This window comes from Cydia pomonella, chromosome 14 (assembly GCF_033807575.1).
Source record: "Cydia pomonella isolate Wapato2018A chromosome 14, ilCydPomo1, whole genome shotgun sequence".
Classification (NCBI taxonomy): domain Eukaryota; kingdom Metazoa; phylum Arthropoda; class Insecta; order Lepidoptera; family Tortricidae; genus Cydia; species Cydia pomonella.
In genome coordinates, this window is record NC_084716.1 from 5,941,417 (window position 1) to 5,965,930 (window position 24,514).

Below are 24,514 nucleotides of genomic sequence, written 5' to 3' on the forward strand. Positions count from 1 at the left end.
TTCACACAAAAATAGAAAAAAAACAATAAATTTTGGGGGTTCCCCATACTTAGAACTGAAACTCAAAAAATAATTTTTCATCAAACCCATACGTGTGGGGTATCTATGGATAGGTCTTCAAAAATGATATTGAGGTTTCTAATATCATTTTTTTCTAAAATGAATAGTTTGCGCGAGAGACACTTCCAAAGTGGTAAAATGTGTGTCCCCCCCCGTAACTTCTAAAATAACAGAGTGAAAAAACTAAAAAAAATATATGATATACATTGTCATGCAAACTTCCACCGAAAATTGGTTTGAACGAGATCTAGTAAGTAGTATTTTTTTTAATACGTCATAAAATTAAAAAAAAAAAATTATATCAAACCCATACGTGTGGGGTATCTATGGATAGGTCTTTAAAAATGATATTTAGGTTTCTAATATCATTTTTTTCTAAACTGAATAGTTTGCGCGAGAGACACTTCCAAAGTGAAAAAATGTGTCCCCCCCCCCCCCTGTAACTTCTAAAATAACAGAATGAAAAATCTAAAATAAAATATATGATATACATTATCATGCAAACTTCCACCGAAAATTGGTTTGAACGAGATCTAGTGAGTAGTTTTTTTTTTAATACGTCATAAAACTACGCGAAAAATCAAAACTACATAAAAAATGGAAACGTTTTTCAAATCCGCGTGACTACGATGAATTCTCACTTCTTAGAGCTAGACAGAAACGCGTGCAGGAACAGTGTTTTCAACGTTTCACTCAAAATACGGAATTATACATAAAGCGTTCCCCTAAATTTTTCTGGAAGTATGTTAAATCCAAGAGAGGAGGATCTAACTACCCTAGCAGTTTTAATCTGAACGATCGTACCTATAATGACGGCAAGACCATTTGTGATGCTTTTAACAATTTTTTTGAAAGTGTTTTTGCTCCAGCAAGTCCTGCGAACCTCACTAACAAATCCAAGAGTTATATTCAAAGTGACGTCTTTTGCGGAATCCACATATCTTCTGACATAGTGTTGAAGTTTTTAAAAGCCCTAGATAAATCTAAAGGACCAGGCTGTGACGGCGTCCCGCCTATTTTTCTTTCTTCCTGCGCCGAAAGCCTCGCAGTTCCCCTGACTATTATTTTCCGCCTATCACTAAAGTACTGCATTTATCCTTCTTTATGGAAAAAAGCCCATATTATCCCTGTTCACAAAAAAGGATCAAAAACTAGTATCGTTAATTATAGACCAATATCTATACTCAATACAATGGGTAAACTCTTCGAGTCAATTGTAGTAGATAGCATATATCCTCTTGTAAGTAGTGGCATATCAAATACTCAGCATGGTTTCTTGAAAGGACGCTCGACAGTTTCAAATCTGGCATGTTTTACAAATTTTGTCTTATCGGAGATGGAGGGTGGTGGACAGGTTGACGTGATATACACTGATTTCGAAAAAGCGTTTGATCGTGTAGATCACGCTATTCTTATCAGAAAGCTCGAGGCTTTGGGAATTCATGGAGATCTGCTACGTTGGATTGAATCCTACCTTACCAACCGTTCCCAAGCCGTGGTTCTTGGAGGTTTTAGATCAAATTACATTACAATCCCATCTGGCGTTCCCCAGGGCTCTCATCTTGGACCTCTTCTATACATTGCTTACATACATGATATAAATAGATCTATAAATAATGCCCATCACCTGTTATATGCAGACGACAAAAAAATATTCATCCGTGTCAGAACTCTTGAAGATTGTCATCGTCTGCAAAGCGATCTCAATAATCTTGACTATTATTACTCCCTGAACAAGATCTCTCTTAGTACTAATAAATGTCAGTGCATAACCTTCACTCGCCGAATCACACCAATAAAATTTTCATATAATCTTAGAGGTACCGTGGTGGAAAGAGTCGAAGTAGTTCGTGATCTGGGAATAATACTCGACACCCAGATGTCAATGAGGGAACATGTCGACCATATAGTCAACAAAGCGTATCGTAATCTCGGCTTTATGATGAGAACGTGTAAACCATTCTCAGATGTTCTAAGTTTGAAGATAGTATACTATGCATACGTTAGAAGTATTTTAGAATATGCCTCTCCCATATGGTCAGTCAATTACGCCATTCATAAAGATCGTATTGAAAAAATTCAGAAGAAATTTGCGTCACATTTAAATCACAAATTCAAAAAAATTATACCATCTACCTCCTACACTAATAAATGTCGACAATATAATCTCTTAACACTAGAAGACAGACGTAAACTTTCAGACATGAGGTTTCTCTTTGATATAATTAATGGTCGCATCGATTGCCCACAACTGTTGTCTGGTCTATCATTTCGAGCCCCAAAGCGTCGCACTAGACATACCGCCCTATTTCATGTTCCTTTTCACGTGACTAAGTATGGTGACAATGCAGTGTTATCTCGAATCCCTCGTTTATATAACATGGAATTCTATTCTGCAGACCCCTTTCTCGGATCTAGGAATAAATATATGGACAATATCTACAAGACACTTTCAGAAAAGTACAAATAAATTAAAATTAAGATTAAATTATTCACCAGTCTATTTAGCCTGTCCATCGGACACACACAATTATGTATATATAAATATATCATTAAATTTACTTCTATGAGTATTACCATGCAACTCTTCTTTTTTTTTATTTGTGTTTAATATTTCTAATCTACTGATGTAAAGTCATACAATTGTGTAGTATTGACATACCAAAATAAACGATGAACTGCGGATTTATTGAGGCATATGCACTTAAATAAAATGAACAATATTTGTACATACATATAATAACGTCACATCAGATCTTTACGTCTACGAACTTATTGACGTATCCGTCTTGGCTAAAATTTATGTATTTGTATAGAATCATAAACTCATAATTAATGATGAGCATGTTGTGATGAGCACACTGTCTTATTAAAACTGTTTATTATGATAATACCTAGATACGAATTACGTTATTCTAAGTAAAATGTAATTAGTGGATAACTGTCATTGGCCATCTGTTATGTAATCACTCATATGTAAAACTTTTATTTACGGCTGTTGTTGTCCTAAATATAAATAAAAAAAAAAAAAAAAAAAAAAAAAAATTTAAAAAAAATTTTTTTCATCAAACCCATACGTGTGGGGTATCTATGGATAGGTCTTCAAAAATGATATTTAGGTTCCTAATATAATTTTTTTCTAAACTGAATAGTTTGCGCGAGAGATACTTCCAAAGTGGTAAAATGTGTGTCCAAAGTGGTAAAATTTTGAACAAGATCTAGCAAGTAGATTTTTTTTAATACGTCTGAAATGGTACGGAACCCTTCATGCGCGAGCCCGACTCGCACTTGGCCGCTTTTTTTCATACTAAGGGTATCGACATCTTCCTCTCTGGGTTTTGGCCTTAGATGTATTTTTTAATATGAGTTCAATATTATCACTACCTGTGTCTGTACGTTTTGCTTTTTTGATATTCTTGTTTTTAAAAGAACTAGGTTATTTCAAAAAGCGCTAAAAATGGCCAACAAAATGCACCGTAAATAGACGCCTAGCATACAAATAATTTAATTCTCATTCCGTCCCCAAAATTTCGTTATGATTGGTTAAGTTTTGGTGGAGGAAAATGTTCAAAATATCAAGAACGAAACCTCGATTTCTGAGATGTTCGCCTAAGCTACAGTTATCCTTATCGCACGAATTTTAGGAGCCACCCTCGTCAGCGCGACGGAAATATTAAACTAAAATTCTCAAATTTGAGAAAGTTGTTGTTAACCGCCATCATATAAAAATGTTTCCTCATATAATGCTCGTGTTTTGTAACCTGATTAACTTAGATCTTACAATCAAATCCTTAATCCTGATGAACCTTGAATTATTTTTAAGATATTTAAATATTGACAGAAAAAAATACTTAAGCAGATGCTATTAGTGTTATTACTGAAACTGAACGTGCATAAAACATAAACATTGTCTATGGAAATATAGTTTAAAAAAATATATGCGATAGGCCACCTCATTGTTTCATATTTGTCTATATTGCAAAACTTATCTAGTGACCTACGTGTATAGAACAGAGCCCCTAGTGTAAATTTATTCGATTTCGAAACGTGACGTATGGTATGGGATTTAGACACAGCGTGCCATGCGGAACGTTTTGGAAACTCAAAATCCCATACAAAAAGAGACTTAATACAAACGCGTACGTCACGTTACGCCAACGAATAAATTTATACTAGGGGTACAGGGTTTGGTAAAGAACACAGAGCGTAATACAGGAAGACAATTTAATGCCATAGGGCGTTCGGATAGAGTTTAATCCTTGTTAAGTGCATCTTTATCACGACAAAAATTACACTTGCATATGTGTATGCAAATTACCCGTCAACCGATGTACGTCATAGGTTCCTATTTTTAGGGTTCCGTATCAAAAAGGTACAAAAGGAACCCTTATGGTGCGACTCTGTCCGTCCGTCTGTCTGTCACAACGCTAAATATTTCGAGAACTATTTCAGCTATCGATATGAAATTTGAAATAGTTATGAACAACGCTAATCCAGACTCATTGAAAGTATTATTTTTTATTTCTTTTTTATTAACTACTTAGGGGGCGTCCATTAATCGCGTCATATTGTATAGGGGGGGAGGGGGTCAGCAAAAAATCACCAATGATCACCACAGGGGACGGGGGGGTATGGACACGTATCACGTGTATTTTTTTTTTCATCTGTGCTATACTGTATTATAGTCAATAAAATAAAAATAATAGTTTTCCCCCATTATCCTTCACGTGTACTTAGGTTCATTTGTTAGAAAACTGTTCTTTAGTTATCGAAAAAAATACACGTCATATTGGATGGGGGGGGGGGGGGGGTCCTGAAAATATCACCAAAGATCACCATGGGGGAGGGGGGGGGTCTAAAACAAGCCAAAAACGTATGACGCGATTAATGGACGCCCCCTTATGTAAAATGCCCAATATGAAGAGGGGGCAAAAAGCGAGATGGCCATGCGATGGTTGAGAGCACGCACTATGGAATGGGCCACCTTAGATGTGCGGACAAAAAACCGACACCGTGGCCGTCCCATCGCCATCCCGCCGCGCCATTAGCCATCCGACACCACTCACCTCTCTACACGTTGGCCCATCTTAGTGGGACAGTATGATGGCCCAGCGCTGGACTAGCGAGATAGCCATGTGATGGTCGAGAGCACGCACAATGGAATGGTCCACGTGTAGATGCGTACGGACCATCGCTGGCCCACTACCTTTGATTTGCGGACGAAAAACCGACACCGTGGCCATCCATTCGCCATCCCACCGCGCCTTAAACCGTTCGAGACCACCTCTCTACACGCTGGACCTTCTTAGTGGGACAGTATGATGGTCCATTGTGTAGAGGAGCCATGAGGCCAGGAGAAAGCCATAAGATAGTATTTATCAATCATCATCATTCCAGTCAGACGAAGTTGCAGGCAGAAGCAAGTAGTCAAGAAAAATCTCTGCAATGGATTTTGCTGGTATACCTAATGGCTAAAATAAGCCAACAAATAGTAAGGTACTTAATACTTTTGACGCTTGTTTTCTAGAGCCGGTATCTATAAATAACTTCTTAATTAATTTAGTAAAATTCCATTGATAAAAAAATTAGGATTACTTATTAATGAACGAGTAACGTGAATACTCGAATGAGTGTTAACCGATTAAGAGACAATTGAGGCTTTGTATTTTTATATTTCATGACTTATTTCTTAAGTTATAAGATTGAATTTCCAATGTGAACTAAATGGGAAATGTGACCTTTTGGAAATATGCACTTCAATTAAACTATCGATTAAACTTATGTATTGTTGACGTAGTGGGTGATATGGAAAATTATAGGCGTTATCCTCGATTTGAAAATTCTCTACAATTATATTTGGAAATTTTCTCTTTCGTCTCTTTACTATTTGTTATTTCTTAAATACTTACAATATTTGTATTTTCGGATAAGAGTTACGAACCATTTTGTTTTCAGGAACCCGTCCACCTTTTCCCAGAAGAAACCATTTTAATGGCTTAGCCGTTTATCGAATAACCCCAACGATTGGCTTTCCCTTTCAACAGCTTACCCATTCATTTGATATAGCTCTAGGAAGGGGTTTCTCTGTCAGAAATACCGCTAAAATGAAAGGGTATCCTTTCTTAATTCAAAAAATTGTGACACCTATGCTGTCAACGCGCTAGACACCCAGTCCTTCACTTTACTAAATAAGCAATATTTGATTCCATTTTTACGAAGAGAATATTGAAAATGGCATACGCGTTATAATTTATAATTAATACCCCTTCAAGAGGTTAGCGCTTAGGGTGCCTATTTTGCGTGAATCGAGATAGCGCTCTAACCACCCCAGCTCCTCCACGAAGCCTAGCAATGTTTTCAGGTTGCTTACTGCCTCCTTTTGTGTGCACGGAGTCCGTAGGGATTTGCTCCTGTATACTTCTACCTGTTCACAGTCTAGGAGAATGTGTTTTGCTGGTTCCTCTTCTTCCATGCATGCTCTGCACATGGGGCTGTCTGCCTACAGCTATTTTTTTAGTCAAACCTTACGGCCACAGTCAGTCAGAGTGACGTCTAATTGACTGTCAAGCTTACCTTACACATCGGACCCTATTCTTATTATCAAGCCATTGGCCCCATAAAATCGTAATAAAACTATAATCAGAAAATACAAGTTAAAGTTGAAAATTATCCTAATTAAGCTGCTGCACTGAAATAATCCATGCAAACTTCGACCTTACCTTCTAGGCTAGAGGATTCAAATCGTAATGTCTTTGGAAATCATATTCATTTTAAATTATTTTAACTACATGCAAAGTATATTTTTAATCGATACAAATAAGAAGAGTGTACGAGTAATATATTACACACGCACGCGTAAAATTAAATGCCTTTGTAAATAATAGTATCTCGTCTCGTTAAAAGAATCCGGTTAAGTGCGATGTTCTGAACCTATAATATTTTTTTGCTGTGACTATACAGCGGACCAGACCCTATTAGTAAGAATTAATATGAAAAGACGATATTACTTGCCAAATTTCATAGTTCTAGGTCAAAGAATTTTGATTCCATTGCGTGTCGTGGTTTAGGTTTTTTGCGGCAAAAACGGCCGTATCTTTTTTTACGCTTTTCTTCTTCTTCTTTATGAGGGTTCAGTTTTTTTCCTTTTGAGGTACGGAACCCTAAATAGCTCAGTATTTCATACAACACAGTGAGCATCTAATAATAGTTACGGTCATTGTGGCCAAATATATCGGAACACATCTTTATTTCTATAATAACAAAGGTGTGTAATATATTTGACCACTTAGACCGGCACTGTCTATTTGATGCCGATTGTACAGTCGCCATCAGATACATAGGAGCGGCTGAGGTTCTCAAAAATATCTGAACACACTAGCGACTTGATAATAGAGGCGCGTTCAGATATTTGTGAGCACCTTGGCCGCTCCGATATATCTGATGGCGACTACATTTTAGATTGCATTAACTGACAATAGCTCACACCCGGACGAATGAAAGATAAATAGAAAAAAAAACAATCAAAGTAAAAACGATTGTCATAGAGGCAAGCTCAGTGATTACAATAATGGTCTTTTGTTAGGTATTTTGGTTAAAATTACAAAGTCCGATACCATTAGTGTGATTATAGTCCATTATAGGTGATATATATTATACCTATCTGGAATATAGTCAGGTTACCAAGCCATTTAAGCCATTTTTCGTGGTTAAGGGCGATTGAAATTAATGAAGATGAATTTTAAATATTGTATGTACTTCAGAATCTTCAAACTGTCTTAATAATCTCTCCATCCATCAAATATCCCGTCCCGTTGTTGGTGGATTTTGGTCTACTTCATGGCATTCTACGCTAGTTTACTAGGTACAAAAAAATACAAGTAAAAACAAACGACTAGAATTTTTAAAATTATATAAAATTATTTATTTTTCTAATCGTCAGAATAAGGGTACTGCTTCACTTTATCGTCAGATTAAGGTTTCACACAACTGGGGCATCAATCTAAACCTTTCTGTATAATAACCGGTCAAGCTCGAGTATTTCAAGATGGCGGTTTCTTTTGCAACTTTGTGACCCTGACATTTTTATGCGTATCGCCGAAATCGTCAGATTATTGGAATAAACGCTTTTGTATGGTCCACTTAACATCCCCTTTGAATATCTGACGCGCTCGTGTAGATTTTTCCTAATTTTCTACATTCTACCCTTCCGTATGACCACCCTGACCATGTAAACAGGCAGGTTAACATACCCTTGTTATCAGAGATATGTTGCGCGACTGACAATACCAATATCTGACTCGCTTTTAACATTTTTTTAAATCTGTACGAGTAGTCGCTTTCCTGCTCGCTGAAGCAGAAAATATTGTATAAGTAACCTTATTTTCTTCCTATCATCTAATCTTTCGAATCCAATAGGTCTCTATGACGTCGTCGTCAGTTGTGGCTGTCCATTAACGATTCAAAGAAAGAAAGAATGAATGAGTACGCGTTAATATCTGGCGAGTTAGTTTGGCCCTCGAACGCAGTGAGAGCACCAATAGCCCGATACTGAAATGGTGCCTTTTACCCGTCACTCTACTTTTCATTTCGAATGCGCGGAAAGTAAAATACATGCATGTGTATTTAAAAAAACATAACTAAGTATAAACTGTTACAGTATTTCTTGAGGGTACTTTCAATTAACAATTTAGGTAAAAGTATCGTGATTTATGGAATTAAATATTAGAATGGAAACTATACAACATATCTACTCATTTAATATCAAATTTTAATTCCTTATCGTAATATAAATGAAAAAAAAAGGTACTAGGAAAGTAAAATGCTAGTGCAGAAACGTATCATTTTCTGCACCCTTTTTAGAATAACAACTAAAAACTAACAATAACTAGAAATAATAGATGAGATAACCTTGATTTTATTTCATAAAAGTTCTTCACAAACAGAAAATCCATTCTGTACCCGAAAATTCAATTTCGGGAGCTTAGAACTTGGGGGCATTTTTATGACCGTTACTTTTGGGTACACAAAACACAAAGAGCACTAAATCTATGTACACCTATTAACTAACTATGTATTACCTATTAACTATATATGTACAACTAGGTATTTGGTCAGAAACATTAGCAATGAACATTAAAAGTAAACAACAATAAACATAGGTTATAGCTTGATTGAAAATGGCTGGCCTTGGCCAAGAATTTCAGATCAGTTTGTATGGCACGGCCGCTGACGGTCGTTATGCGAATGGTAATATTGGTTAATGTATGCACGACTCGGCTGTCATACATATTACATACATGTTTGCGTCTTTGTTACCATAACCGAACGATAGCTGTGATGCTTGTTAACGCTTTGTTTTATCTGTTTACTTCCTTGTCTATTATGTAAGCACTTTTTGGCTATATTCTTATATTACAAATATAACTTTATCATATACAATATGTCTCAGAAAGCGACGATAAAATGATAGAGCTCATGAGTTATTGAGACCACCCCATATGTGTTACGTGTCTTGACGTAATTTTCGGAGATATTGCCCGTTTCAATCATAATTTTCTGATTTTTAGGGTTCCGTAGCCAAATGGCAAAAAACGGAACCCTTATAGATTCGTCATGTCCGTCTGTCTGTCCGATTCTGTCACAGCCACTTTTTTCCGAAACTATAAGAGCTATACTGTTCAAACTTAGTAAGTGGATGTATTCTATGAACCGCATTAAGATGTTCACACAAAAATAGAAAAAAAAAACAATAATTTTTGGGGGTTCCCCATACTTAGAACTGAAACTCAAAAAATCTTTTTTCATCAAACCCATACTTGAGGGGTATCTATGGATAGGTCTTCAAAAATGATATTGAGGTTTCTAATATCATTTTTTTCTAAACTGAATAGTTTGCGCGAGAGACACTTCCAAAGTGGTAAAATGTGTGTCCAAAGTGGTTTTTTTTAATACGTCTCAAATGGTACGGAACCCTTCATGCGCGAGTCCGACTCGCACTTGGCCGCTTTTTTCAATGTTAGTGTAATACTTATAAATAAGCTTCTTAGAAGTTTTTACTTAGTATGGAAAAATAAACATTGGCTATTTAAAAAACATCATTTGTTTTTAAACTTTCCCATGATTTTAAATGTGTTAATAATTCCGATAAATAAAAAAAGTTTTGTGAGTATCTATCGCGCTCTGACGTGGCAAGGTCTTTTATGACATATTGTGAGCTTGCTTCGCTCGACTAGGGATTAGCCATTCTTTGTTTTATCTCGTGAGACGATCTGTGATAAAATATGATTTTAATTAAGGAATTGCCTACTCTTATTTTAATCTATAGCAATCAATATTTTCAATTTGTGGTTAACTAATCGAATGATTCATCTCTGAATGTGTTTTAGTGCCGGATGGCGTTTAGGATGTCAATGACGTTTGCGGTTTATTGTTGCGTATGCGCATAATTTGTTGATAGATTAAACATAATTGACATTGTTTATGAATAAACTAGTGGCTCTGTGAGCTGAAGATATCGCGATAAGTTTAAAAAAAATTTAAAAAAACTTACTTCGTTGAATCATTATCACCGCGAACTCACAATAGTTTTAAGTGCTATTGACCCTACTGGCGCTTAAGTCCTTTAAGCCAATTTCCGCCATTTTGAACATTTTCTAGAAAACGAAACGACAGAGAAAAATATCTAACTACCGAACATACTCACAAAATTGCATGAAAATTCGTCAAGTAATGCGACCTGCAGAGGAGAACATACAGACATACGAAAGCATTTTAGCCCACGCAGAAACCGAGACGCGAAGAAAATAGCGAATCGCCTTCTTATTCTATAGCTGTTATAATTAAAATTTCGTTCATTTGTTCGTCTATGAATCTATGTGCCTCTCTATTATTCCAATGTACAAGAGCGTTAGAGATGCAGATAAGTAACGAAATTTGTATTTTCGCACACGTCTTTGAGCATTGGAATTTAAACTCTCGCGTTGAAGTGTTAAAGACGGAGCTCCTATAATTGGACTGGCCTTTTTACTTCACGTACTCTTCCTAGCCGTAAAATCCATTGATTACACTATAATTAATTTTATTCATCAATGCATAAAATGCTTGTTATATCTTATAAATATTGCGTATAAATTGACTCATTATTGTATTACCGCTTGTCACCATTAACACCTTATTCGGAATAAAATATCACCTACATCAACAACTGGCTAGAATGGTATGCACACACCTTGATTCGTAAATGGAATTAATGGATTGTTATTTTTCTATTAACATATGGTATGTACTAGTATTTTCTCCTGGGTTCCTTCCCTCTAAAAGGTCAAATAGAAAACACCCATGACTCAGGAACAAATATCTGTGCTCGACACACAAATAAATGCCCTCACCGGGATTCGAACCCGGGACCATCGGCTTCATAGGCACGGTCACTAAGCCAGACCGGTCGTCAAGTTTGTGCAAACTTGGCGTGGTCAGAGTTTACCTACTAACAGCAACCCATCGTTCTTTGCAACAAGGTAAGGTAGGCTGAAAAAGGATACTATATATTTAAATGTCATTTTTTATTACCATATTTTGTGTCCCAATGTTGGGCAAAGCCCTCACCTTTCTTCCGCCAGTCACGGTTTGATGCAAGCTTCAGCCAGCTGCTACAAAATGCGTTGAAGTTGACCTACCATTTCTTTTTAGTGCTCCGTAAGTCCGTAAAAAACTTTGTTAATCCGTACAACTAGGTCTTACAAATAGGTTAAATACGTCTTTCTCAGAGACCGTTTGACAAAGAAGTAGAAAGCTAAACTTTAAAGATAAAGATAGCTTATTTTTCAAGTAGGTATATTACAATTCGTTTAACTCTAACCCGACACCTTTGGCCCAAGAAGATTTAAATCCCTCCTGAATTATAGGAATATGGCACCTATCCCAATATGGGACCGGCAAACAACTAGGCAGGACGCTTTGGAACAGTTACAGCAATTACCAACACTAACACAATAACAACGCTCGCTTAATGATAAATGGAATTAACCCGAAATTGGTGTAAAACACTTTTTTTATTAAAACATCCGATGACTGTTTTTATGTGGGTTAAAAAGAGATAGCTTATTAAGTCAAACCGCTTTTTGGCATTAAGTAACTATATATACCCGTTAAAGTAAAACTACAAGTGTCTGGCAGACTTTATTTACACAAGTTTTTCTAGCTAAGTTGGTAAAAATAAAAATAATTAAGTAGGTACTTATTTGCTTTCAAGCAGTTTATACAAGTGGCAATAATTTCCGCTATCTTAGTTGGTCTTGACTCGTGAGTTTCGTGCTAGAATCCCCTCTTTTGCCTGTGAACCTACCCTCACTGTGTTTACATTGTTGCAGGCAACCACAAAAGATAGCGCAATGTCACCAGGCGCTGCTCCAGCCGCGCACTCCAGCAGCGAGCTGTTGGGATCCCTGACCACGCAGCAGCAACAGCGCACTAGCGCCCGTGTCATTAAAAAGTTGAGGACGGAACCAGTCCCTGATCCTGACAAGAGAGGTAACTTTAAAAACTTGACAGATGAATTCAGGAGCGTCCATACGTCCCTGGACAGCATATGTCGTGACTAAATGCCATAAGCCATATGGCATATAGTATATGCGTTAATAACATTTACGTCCGCATTTGTTACATGTATAATGAAGGATTATGCTTTTTTCCGTGGTTTAAGGCCAGATCTAGGAAGGAACCAAGTGTTCTAATTGGTTTCAAAGCTCTTTACGACGTCACTTTTCCACCCATTACGATCTTGCCTGCTGCCTCTGCTCTGAGCTCCTAACCATGTTCAATGCGATGCGACCATTTCACCGCATATTACAGTACAAAAATAGCCCACAACACCATGCTATACTGAGTTGAGCTGTCGTTAATTTCAGATATACCAGAATGCGACACCCCAAGCAAAATCGACGAGAAAGAACTAAAATTCCCCACAGTCAAACAGCGCATGCCCAAAGCTCTCTGGTCGGCTGACGAGAAGAGTCTGTTCTTCGAGGCTTTAAACGAGTACGGCAAAGACTTCGATGCCATCACCACTCACATTTGTGCCAAGATGAAGAAGAAAGGCATGCCAGACGTGAACCTGAAGACGAAGACTCAAGTCAGCCATTTTTATTACAGGACCTGGCATAAACTGTCGAAACATGTGCATTTCGGGGAAAGTGAGTATCTTTTACTTATCGATGTTATAATTTTATTATCCTAGAGAAGAATAATATAAATCTGTCCAACAAGCTTTTATTTTTATTTTTGATAGGTTTTGTTGTTGTGATCGAAAGAGCACATAAAGTATACAAAGTGTAAAAAAATATATAAGAAACTCTTCTGGAACAAACAATTCAATTGTTGATGTTATTTCATTAAGACAAGATTCAACGCATTTCGAAGAGTGGGTATTCGATATACGTGCTTGAAATGTTCGTGTGTTGTCTTCGAACAAGCGTTTATGAAAAGCGTTGTAGCAACGTAGCAGCAACTTCTACTAGCAACGAAACCACATTAAAAGTCTCTTTAATTTTATGACATGATACCTTAATTCCTAATTATCCTGCTCGTTGATGATATATTTATATTTTTCTCAGACGTGAAGAAAGTAGCCCAAGAGCTCTACGCTCTCATCAACTACGGTGAGCTCAGAAAGAAACTGGTATCTGTGAGCGAAAAGACTTGCGCACGGCTACACGAGATGGTGCTAAGCGGCAGCATGGTGGTTCGACACCGTGGTAGGAACGTCCGTGTTCGGACTCCTATGTGCCGTGCGTTGCGAAGATTGAATCAGATTACAGGTGAGTTTCCTACAGATACTTCATCAAAGACATTGTGAGAAGACTTGCGCGTATTATAAGAGCATGTGCCGTGCGTTGCGAAGACTGAATCAGATTACAGGTGAGCGCGACCGCTTATTTTAAAATTGCCTTACACTCTGCATATTCATAAATCATAACACAATACACACACAGAGCGGTCGCTGGCGGTGGGCGTGTGCGCGCTGGCCACGGTGTGGCTGCGCGCGCGCTCGGCGAGCGCGTGGGCGCGCGTGCAGGCCGCGGCGCACAACCCGCGCGCCTGCGTGCAGCTGTCGCCGCGCACCAAGCTGCACGCGCTGCTGAGGGCGCTGGACAAGCGGTGGCAGGGGAAGGTGAAGCTTCATGTATCCTTTTCATTTTCTTATACCTTTTCCTTTTTTTTTTACATTTGGAAAATGCCTTTACGCATCCCGTCTCGAGGGGAGCAAGACAAGTATGACGGACTAAAGGACGAGGATGCCTACTACCGTCTAAAAACCCAACGAGTGCCACCTCCGTCTATAACGGGGCGGCGCAGGATCGCGGTGAGCATTCAACTGCGACATTTTCTTATGCCTAGGCTTTGGGCTACGGTTGGAGCTGTAATATATCTTCAACACACGCGTCAGCCGGAGACCATCAAAGTCTTGGTAATCTGGTGGACCCTAGAGAAATGCGATATCAAATGGACTAGTGCTGATGCCTGACATAAAACTTAAGTTCACATAAGAAAGTTAATAAATCTGGTTACAGGAGTAATAATATTATAGCCCTGGTGAGCGCCTCTAAGGAGCGATGGGGACCAATTATAAATCCCATAAATATAGTCCTTAGCCGCTACCAGTGTAAACCAAAGTTGGAGAATATAGTAGAGATGGAACCTGAAGAGCCGGAACCGCCTCGGCCTGAAGAAAATGAAGATGACCTGGAAGACCACCTCAACTTGGAGCCCGACAGGATTATAGTTCAAGGTACATAATTATATAACTTATTTTGAACTACTTACTGTCAATTGTGGTTACAATACTTTACTTAGTTATAGAGAATTGCATATACGCGCGCGCAGTGCACATGTCATGCTACGTAATACACAGTTAACGAACCTTTTGCCAAGTCAGGTCTGGACGCTCTTTTCTGTGCTAGGTCGCCAATTCAAATTTAAGCCAGACTTTATCCATCGACATTTCATTTTTCAAATCGTAATTCCTTTCCTAAATATTTCGACAATTATCTTTTTATATAACTCCTGTCTTCAGAAGACTTCTGCTGTTTCTAAAAGTCTTCGACTACATTAACGGCATGGAACAAAATATATTTGGAAAGACATTAAAAAGTTGTACAATTTCAGAACAAAAGTTAGCAAAACGGCCGGTGCTTCACGTGGGCCCGCGGCCCACTGCGACCGTCCGACTGCCAGTAGTGCGCGCCAGCGAGCAGCTCTCCAGCCAGAAGATATGCTTCTCTAGCTACCTCCAGCGCATGTATTCACAGGACAAGGAAGCCAGTGAGTACTAGACGTATTTGTATCCATATTTACAGCTGTTTCTATCGCGGAAAGTTTGCATTTGCACCTACGGAAACCCTAATGGGCCCTTTATAAGACAAGAAATCTTTCTAAAAAAGGCGTTATTAAAGAGACTTCCGCGTGTGTTACAAGCTTGTTTTGTTGCTTTCACTCACAGTGCTTTCTCTCTCGTTCGTTTGTGTGAGTCTTAAAGAACATAGCCGGTGCCATACAATTGAAGTTACTTTTATAGCGATATTCTTAAATAACTTAACATCTATTACTCTGGTGGTTTCGTTGCTAATAATTGTTATACAAAGAAACTAGAGCGAGTAGAAGTGTTGTATGTTAAACGTATACTTTCTCTTTATTTCCTTGTATTACCACAGAATCAATAATAGTACTACCTTACAGAAAGGAAACTACCTACAAAACCGAAGTTTGACAGCGATTCAGGGCCGAATCGTGTTGTCCCTTTCTAATGCATGGAACTATCCCTTACGGCTATTAAGGGTTGTCAAAATTCATGTAATTATCTTATCTGTGGTTGTGCACGCAAAGGGACGTCAAGTTGTGCCAACCCTAATAATTGCTCGAAGCAATGCTGAGCCGAACGGAGCCCAGAACCAGATTTTTTTTCTTTGAGTTTTGACGAACAATTTTATTTTGCCTAGAAATATAAAAGAATGATGTATGTATTGCTAATGAATTCTAGATTAGGAATATTTAGTATTTTGTTAAGCCTTATCCGAGTCTTAATAGTTATGTATGTACCTAGCATTAAGTTGCATTTGTCTACTGTAATCTTTTTTTTTATATACTACGTCGGTGGCAAACAAGCATACGGCCCGCCTGATGTTAAGCAGTCTCCGTAGCCTATGTACGCTTGCAACTCCAGTTAGTAGTTGCAATCTACTTTGGTTACAAATAAATATTGAAATTAAAATTGAACGCTCTAGTTTCCTGCCCCTGGGATTACTAATACTACTATGAATATTTCGGAAATTTCATGTAATTAAACATAGGTTAAACTGTCGTAGTTTGTATGAAAGCGTCTTTTTCACGGTGGGTTCGGGTGACTCTAAGTTTTGATTTCAGCCAAAATCCGCACTCCAAAACGGCACCGTAAAGACAGCAGTGAAAAAGACAAGGAATTGGAACAGAAACGGCCGCGGCTGGAAGATGAACCTAAACTCGATATCGACGAAACGGCCGTCGACGGGATCGAACTCATGGCCAACTATAAGACAAATCAGGTAAAAAATATAAATACTAATACATCATAACCCAGGAATAAATATTTGTGATAAACATACAAAGAAATGCCCTTAGGCCAAAGAGAATTTGAAATAGAGGTGGAATGTCAAAGTAAACATTTGTAGCCACAGGAAATTTACTGCTATCTTTCGACACATGATTAAAACTATCAGAACGCCACCTGACTTTGATCCTTATTCTTTCACTGATATGTGTTAAATTTGTTAAATATCAATAAGTGGCGCCATCTAATAGATCAAAGGTCTAAGGTATGGCGGCATCGTTTCGAGCGATGGCGCTACAACCTTAAGCTGATGCCCGGTAAGATGGCGCCACTTTTTGGTATTTATCAAATTTAACACATATCAATGAAAGAATAAGGATCGAAGTCAAATGACGTTCTAAAAGTTTTAATCATATGTCGAAAGATAGCAGAAAATTAACTGTACAAAATTTTCCTTTGCAACCCACCTCTATTTCAAATTCTCTTTGCTTAGGGGCCCTAATTTTATTACCGTAGACGATATATGCTCCTAGACCGCGGTCTATATTAACATGTTATAAATCAGTACACGGCGGGTAGAAACTGATAACACGAGATGTAAAATTGAAGAAATATGAACTTAAAATAAAATTACATAAGGTTCAAATTTCTTCAATTTAATATCTCGATTTATCAACTTCTTCCCGCCGTGTACGGAAATATAAAGGTATCAACAATTTTGTCAATTTCAAGCGTATATATAAGTACATACCTCTATATAAGTACTCACTAATTACTCTACCTGTTTTTTAGGAGGATGAAGAAAAACCTAGCACCGAAGACGAGAAAGAGATAAAATCCGAAGAAACCGCCGAAGAAGAGGGGGATAAAGAAGGTGAAAGAGACAAATATATGTCCGAGAGAGAGAAGGATAGCTTTTCTGAGATGGAAGATGACGAGAAGTACATCAAGAGCGACAGTGACAACGAAAGTGATAAAGATAAAGGAGAGAAGAAGACAAAATTTAAGAATTTAAAGGTTTGTGATTGCAAGTTATAATTTTAATTCCGTCCGCAAGCGGTCGGTAGGTGCTTTGTTCCACCGTACTCTAAATTGATATGTAATAGGGACTATTACTGCTTACATGCCCGAATTAGCTATTCATCGTTTGTCTTAATCTGTCATTTTGACTTATTTATTTGTAAGAAAGGGATAAAACATAAATTAATTCGAAGCTTGGAAAGTTTGATAATAAGGGGGTAGTTATTTACTTATCTAATAAATTTGATTAAGGGCGTCCGCTAGCAGGCGCGGGTACACAGAGCGGGCGCACACACGCGGGTGCCATTGTAGGTAAAATCCGTCACACACGTCCGCGCCAGTTATGCCGGCTACACACAAAACTATATATCGTAGCGATTAATCTGTGCAAACCGATTTGCGCAGATTTATCGATCGTGTGTATGAAAAATCGTTCGTTGTAGATTATCGTTCATCGGGGGCAGTTTCTATTTATATTAAACCTTCGATTTATCTGCACACTCTGAAATCGCTACGATACATAGTTACGTGTGTAGCCGGTATAGTTGTGTCGTTCTCGAGAATGTTCTCCGTTTACTATAGGGAATATTCTCGCACGAGAACTTTCCCCATACAAAACTGGGAACGTTCTCGAGAACGGCACAACTATAAGCCGGCATACTATTACTCATACTATTTATCGTTAATCCGGTCACCCGCTCCGTGCAACCGCGCCACCTAGCGGACACCTTAATCCTATCTACTGATAATTCAAATATTATGAAGATTAAACAGAAATAGATGTCAACGTCAGTATTAGTACATTACGATACAAGTGCGAAAAATATATTTTACAGTACATATGGTGCTACTTTACCGCACTAGTGTGAAAATTAGCATATTACGTTACTGTGTCGAACATTTAAAGGGCCATATATTATGTACTGTAAAGCTTTGTACGATACATGTGCGAATAGGTAATTCGCAACTCGTGTCGATTTAAAACACTCCCTTCGGTCGTGTTATAATTTCCTATTTTTCGCCCTTGTATCGTAATGTACTATTATAGTACATATGGTGCTAGTGGTGCTACTTTCCCGCACTAGTGCGATAATTAGCACATTATCTAACTATGCCGTTACGTACCTTAAAGGGACATACGTACTCTAAAACGTTGTACGATACATGTGTAACTCGCAATTCGTGTCGAATTTATCGCCACTCGTTGCGAATTTATCGCCACTCGTTGCGAATTTATCGCCACTCGTTGCGAATTTCCTATTTTTCTCAATTGTATGGTAATGTACACATGTTGTTTAGGTGAAATTCCGCATACGCCCCAAGAAACGCGGCGGCACCATCTACACCCTAGTCAACGAGGATGAACCGAAAACAGAAGAGCCCAAGGAAGAGGAACCTCCTGACATTGACGTTGACAGCGCTGTCAAACAAATCAGGAAGGGGTGGAGTGTGTACGATGCGGGCGATCTTACTATTGGGGACTTGTATCTTATGGTGAGTTGATCCAATGTTCCATCTACATCAAATATATATATATATATATATATAACTCCGTGTACGATAAATACGTGCCTCGAAAAAGCATGAAAAAATTATGCTCGAATAGATGGCGATACACCTTTAGCATATTATCGAGTAGATCGCGACATTTGATATTTAGACATGTCAGTGAAAGAAGTTTTAGTCCTGTGCCGAAAGATGGCAATTAATTTAGTTGACTACAATATTTAGGTACTTTGACAATACGCCTCTATACTAAATTATCTTTGATCTGAAGTGAGATCTGGGCTACAGTATGGGGTTCTTCAAAAAAGGAGTGTACAGGTTTTTAAAGGGTCGGCAACGCGCATGTAATACCTCTGGTGTTGCAGGCGTCCATAGGCTACGGTGGCTTACCATCAGGCGGGCCGTATGCTTGTTTGCCACCGGCATGGTATAAAAAAAAGACCAACGAAAAGAGATAAATAATGTAAACAATCAGACCTGTACTGAGTTACATTGCGAATTTTATTGTCATTATATCTCGTCTGCAATAATATCGTGAATTGGTCGACAAAAGCTGTTGTTGCGTGTATCGTGGTACAAGGAAGTGTCAATACAGACGGTCTACCGCGAAAAATGGAAGTGCGCAAATTGAGGGCATCTTTCTCTTTTACTCCAATCAAGGCGTAATTAGAGTGACAGAGTAAAATGCCCGCAAATTTGCGAACTTCGGTGTTCGCGGTAGGCCCTAGGATATCAACATTTGGGCCGCCATTTTGTGAACATGAATCAATGGTTTTTAGGGTTCCGTAGCCAAATGGCATAAAACGGAACCCTTATAGTTTCGCCATGTCCGTCTGTCTGTCTGTCTGTCTGTCTGTCTGTCTGTCTGTCTGTCTGTCTGTCTGTCTGTCTGTCTGTCCGAGGCTTTGCTCCGTGGTCGTTAGTGCTAGAAAGCTGAAATTTGGCATGGATATATAAATCAATAAAGCCGACAAAGTCGTACAATAAAATCTAAAAATTTAATTTTTTTTAGGGTACCTCCCCTACACGTAAAGTGGGGGTGAATTTTTTTTTTCGCTTCAACCCTAGAGTGTGGGGTATCGTTGGAAAGGTCTTTCAAAACTAATAGGGGTTTTCAAGAAACATTTTTTGATAAAGTGAATATATTCGGAGATAATCGCTCCGAAAGAAAAAAAAAATGTGCCCCCCCCCCTCTAACTTTTGAACCATAGGTCCAAAAAATATGAAAAAAATCGTGGAAGTAGAGCTTAAGAAAGACATTAAACGAAAACTATAGCGGACATGATCAGTTTAGCTGTTTTTGAGTTATCGTAAAAAGTTTTCCCTTCATAGTAAAAAGACTTTAATTAGGTACTGATTATGCAAATTTGCCTATTTGTTTAACTCGGGTGAAAGGTACCGTTTCATCCCTTGGTTAACAATTTACTATACTTTAAGCTCCAGTTTAGCTTATTGTGACGGAAGAGTAGCTACGGAACCCTACACTGAGCGTGGCCCGACATGCTCTTGACCGGTTTTTTAACTTGTTGCCACTTGTAACAATTACAAACTCAATATTACTGTAAGTACATATAGTCAATAATGACAATATTGCAATATTCCTCCACGGTCCTACACATACTAATGATAAAATTTAAGTCAATTTCAGTTTTGCATTTGCTTTATTTCGTTCGATTTATAAATTTTCTTTACTGTATGGTAAAATTATACTCTTACTAATCGTGTTACACCCGTTAATGACATTAAATATGTGTATAGTATAACATATATAATTGATTGAATGGTGTGATTATTACAATTAATAATGTAAACTAAAACTAAAATATAACTAAATTAAATCTAAAATAAAACTAAAACAAATCTAAAAACGGCCCCTGCGGCATAGTACCGAAGACGCTGGCAGCATTTCCTCGCTGGATCGTCAGACTGATGCGTTGAGCGAGGAAGCTGCCAGCTCTTTGATCTCCTGTGGCGTCTCTGAGTCTCTTAGACAGATCTTTGAAGGGACTCAGAGCGCCAGGGCCCCACGGATTTTAGTTAACAATAGACAAAGGATAAGCCGTTGGGGGCCAGCTACAAAGCTAACAACTATACAAAACGTGACCGTATAAAGTGTTACATGTATACTCGTACTTTGTTTTTCAGTTCGGCGCCCGCTCCAAACTCGACCTAGACTACTGGTGGGCGGAGCCCACCCCTCCCCTCCCCAAAAAGGAGCTCGACAAGACCCCTCCCCAAGAGAAACGGCCGGAGCGCACCCCCGACAAGGGCACGGACAGCTCGGTCGAAGATGAGAGAGAGAGACGGGAGAGTGACTCTGATATGTTCTCTCCTAAGGCGTCCGGGCAGGATAGTAACGATGGCTCTGGTGACGAACGGAAAAGTAAGTGATTCTGGAATAATTATTGAAACACCCTCGAGAGCAATGAAAATGGGTTGTTTTGTACGGAACAGTTTTACTGTGAGACCTATTTTCTTTGCTATTCAGTATATTGTTTCTAGTAGCAAAAATGTTCTAAAGTCCAATTAGCAAAAAATACGTACAGTCGCCTTCAGATATATCGAAGCGGCCCAAGGTGCTCATAAATATCTGAACACGCCTCTATTATCAAGGCGTTAGAGTGTTCAGATATTTTTGAGCACCTTGTCCGCTCCGATATATCTGATGGCGACTGTACATCCGGTAAGGGTACGGTCAGCTCGGTGGAAGATGAGAGAGAGACGGGAGAGTGACTCTGATATGTTCTCTCCTAAGACGTCAGTGATTATTCGTCCGATTTGATCGAAAATATGCGAGTTCGGGAAAACTTGTTCGAATAACGCGAATTCGAGGCAGGTGGAGTAAACACAGATAAACTGTGGAATGAACTATCCCTGGCGGTATTCCAGGGCCGATATGACCTTCAAGAAAAGAGCGTACTCCCGTCTTAAAGGTCGGTAACGCACTTACGATCCCTCTGGTGTTGCGAGAGTCTATGGGCGACGGTATTCGCATACCATTTATATTAAAAAAAACTCCCAACGATTGGCACTATACCAGTTAGTCTATGTATACGTCTCGCGTCGACGCATGTTGCGTCTCGGGTCGGCAACGTGCATGTAACATGTAACGCCTCTGGAGTTGCAGGCGTCCATCGGCTAAGGAGGCTGCTGACCATCAAGCGGGCCGTATGTTTGTTTGCCACTAACGTAGTATAAAAGAGAAAAATAATGATACCTATATTTTCATATAGAGTAGCTGTCACTTAAAATGTTTGTAGACATTTTTTGGAACGTTAAAACATTAACATTAACATTATGTATTTAGATATGTAACATTGAAGTAATAAAAAAACGTCAAAAACGTATTTCTTGAATTTATAGCAAACCGCGTAGATGACACCAACGGTCAAACGTCTACCGCGTTCAAATTACCCGCGCGCGCCTCTCGTGGACAACTCCCGGCACGCTACACGGAGTAGAGCGAAAGCCATTTATCTCACTCTAACGTTAGGAGTAGTAATGTCGTGTTAGTGGTCAAATAGACTGATTCTTAACCTACACGTTTCTGTTATCTCATCAACCCCTGAGAAACCCTCTCATAAATTATTTTTTGAATTAAGCTCAACCAAAACAGATTGAAAAGAACTGTCATAGGGACTATATTTCGTGTCATCCACGAAGACGCCCAGATTTGGCAAATATAACCTTTAATTACACGACAATACGAGTCAAGGCAGGCGTCGTCGTGAATGACGCGATGTATATCATTCGATGCCAGAGATAAAAGTGTATTATTTTTAGTCACTATGGCTGATTTAAAAAAAAGTCCCAACAATTGATGGAAAGCCCACAATAAACAGATCTATCAAGTCGAACGAGTTTGACGACCGGTCTGGCCTAGTGAGTAGTCCCGGGTTCAAATACTGGTAAGGGAATTTATTCGTGTGATGAGCATGGATATTTGTTCCTGAGTCATGGGTGTTTTCTATGTATATAAGTATTTAGTAATGCAATGTATAGTATTCTATACAATCGTGATATAATAGAGAGCTTTTCAGTCGAATAACGTGTTTAATAGGCAACGAAGCTTGCTGAGTTGCCTAAGTAAGGCTAGATTATATCACTATTGTATACAATACTTTTTCTACGAGTTATCATAAACAAAAAAAATTCTTGTTTATTTTATGATTAAGTCTGCTCTAAAATAATACTTTTTTTACTACAAAACCTAAACAATTAATAAAAATGGGTAAGTATCTCAGTTTAGTCTTTTCTTGGGAGCGCGGCGGCACGTGATTGGTCAATTTTTTTTATAGTTGACTACAGCGTATCGAAATGAATTTTATAGTTGAGTTAGGAGCCCATACATCAAAAGTACGCAATTATAGTTTGGAATATGAAATCTTAATACAACCATTGCAGTCGACGAGTAGAAAAATATACATATAAATTTGTATGTTTTCAGCGGAGCACCTAGTTTCGTCCCCGGAACGAAAGCCAAGCCTCAGCAGCCTGAACCTCGCCGGAAAACTGATCAACCGGCCTGCGCCTGCGCCGCCTGACGACGGCTTCAGCCAAGTTAGCGAGAGGTGTGTTTACAATTTTTTTTATTCATTACATGCCCATGGATACAAGTCCCTTCAGTCATATTCATTGACATTACATGAAATCCCTATAAGGACCCGGGTATGTCCTTAAACTACGTCCAAAAGAGAGGTATGGGCATTGTGAATTTCATCTCGCTTTGTGTGGTAGGGCACAGCCAGTGGATGTCATTCCAGATCTAGAGCAGAGCCCAACTGGGGAAGTACCTCCACCTTACAGAAAACCGCAGCCAAATAACACTAGACCCTACTCATAGTGTTGTGTTCCTGCCGGTAAGTAAGGTTGCCAGAGCTCAACGGGGGGGGGGGGGGGGTTTAGGGTCGGCAACGCGCATGTAACTGGAGTTGCAGGCGTACATAGGCTACGGAGACTGCTTACCATCAGGCGGGCCGTATGCTTGTTTGCCACCGACGTAGTATAAAAAAAAAAAAAAAGCATACAATAATAACCATAACAAAAACAGATAAACCAGTACAAAGAGTATAAAAATTATCAATACAACCGTAATATAATAAATAAATAAATAATAACGACGACCGGTTTGGCGTAGTGGGTAGTGACCCTGCCTACGAAGCTGATGGTCCCGGGTTCAAATCCTGGTAAGGGCATTTATTTGTGTGATAAGCATGGATATTTTGTTCCTGAGTCATGGGTGTTTTCTATGTATTTAAGTATTTTATACATATTTATATATTATATATATCGTTGTCTAAGTACCCTCAATACAAGCCTTATTCAGCTTACTGTGGGACTTATTCAATT

At 38.6% G+C, this 24,514-nt stretch overlaps 1 protein-coding gene across 3 annotated transcripts in view; it reads left to right on the plus strand.

The window, feature by feature from the left end:
• LOC133525256 (protein cramped) overlaps window positions 1-24,514 on the plus strand; it is a 90,843-nt gene that overhangs the window by 27,544 nt on the left and 38,785 nt on the right. For all 3 annotated transcript variants that reach the window (XM_061861548.1, XM_061861546.1, XM_061861547.1), the window contains exons 3-13: window positions 12,429-12,588; window positions 12,966-13,250; window positions 13,671-13,874; window positions 14,049-14,239; window positions 14,719-14,845; window positions 15,223-15,378; window positions 16,477-16,634; window positions 17,432-17,656; window positions 18,959-19,153; window positions 21,311-21,548; window positions 23,613-23,736. In XM_061861548.1, the coding sequence (XP_061717532.1) occupies window positions 12,429-12,588; window positions 12,966-13,250; window positions 13,671-13,874; window positions 14,049-14,239; window positions 14,719-14,845; window positions 15,223-15,378; window positions 16,477-16,634; window positions 17,432-17,656; window positions 18,959-19,153; window positions 21,311-21,548; window positions 23,613-23,736 (2,063 nt within the window). The remainder of the gene's footprint in view (window positions 1-12,428; window positions 12,589-12,965; window positions 13,251-13,670; window positions 13,875-14,048; window positions 14,240-14,718; window positions 14,846-15,222; window positions 15,379-16,476; window positions 16,635-17,431; window positions 17,657-18,958; window positions 19,154-21,310; window positions 21,549-23,612; window positions 23,737-24,514) is intronic.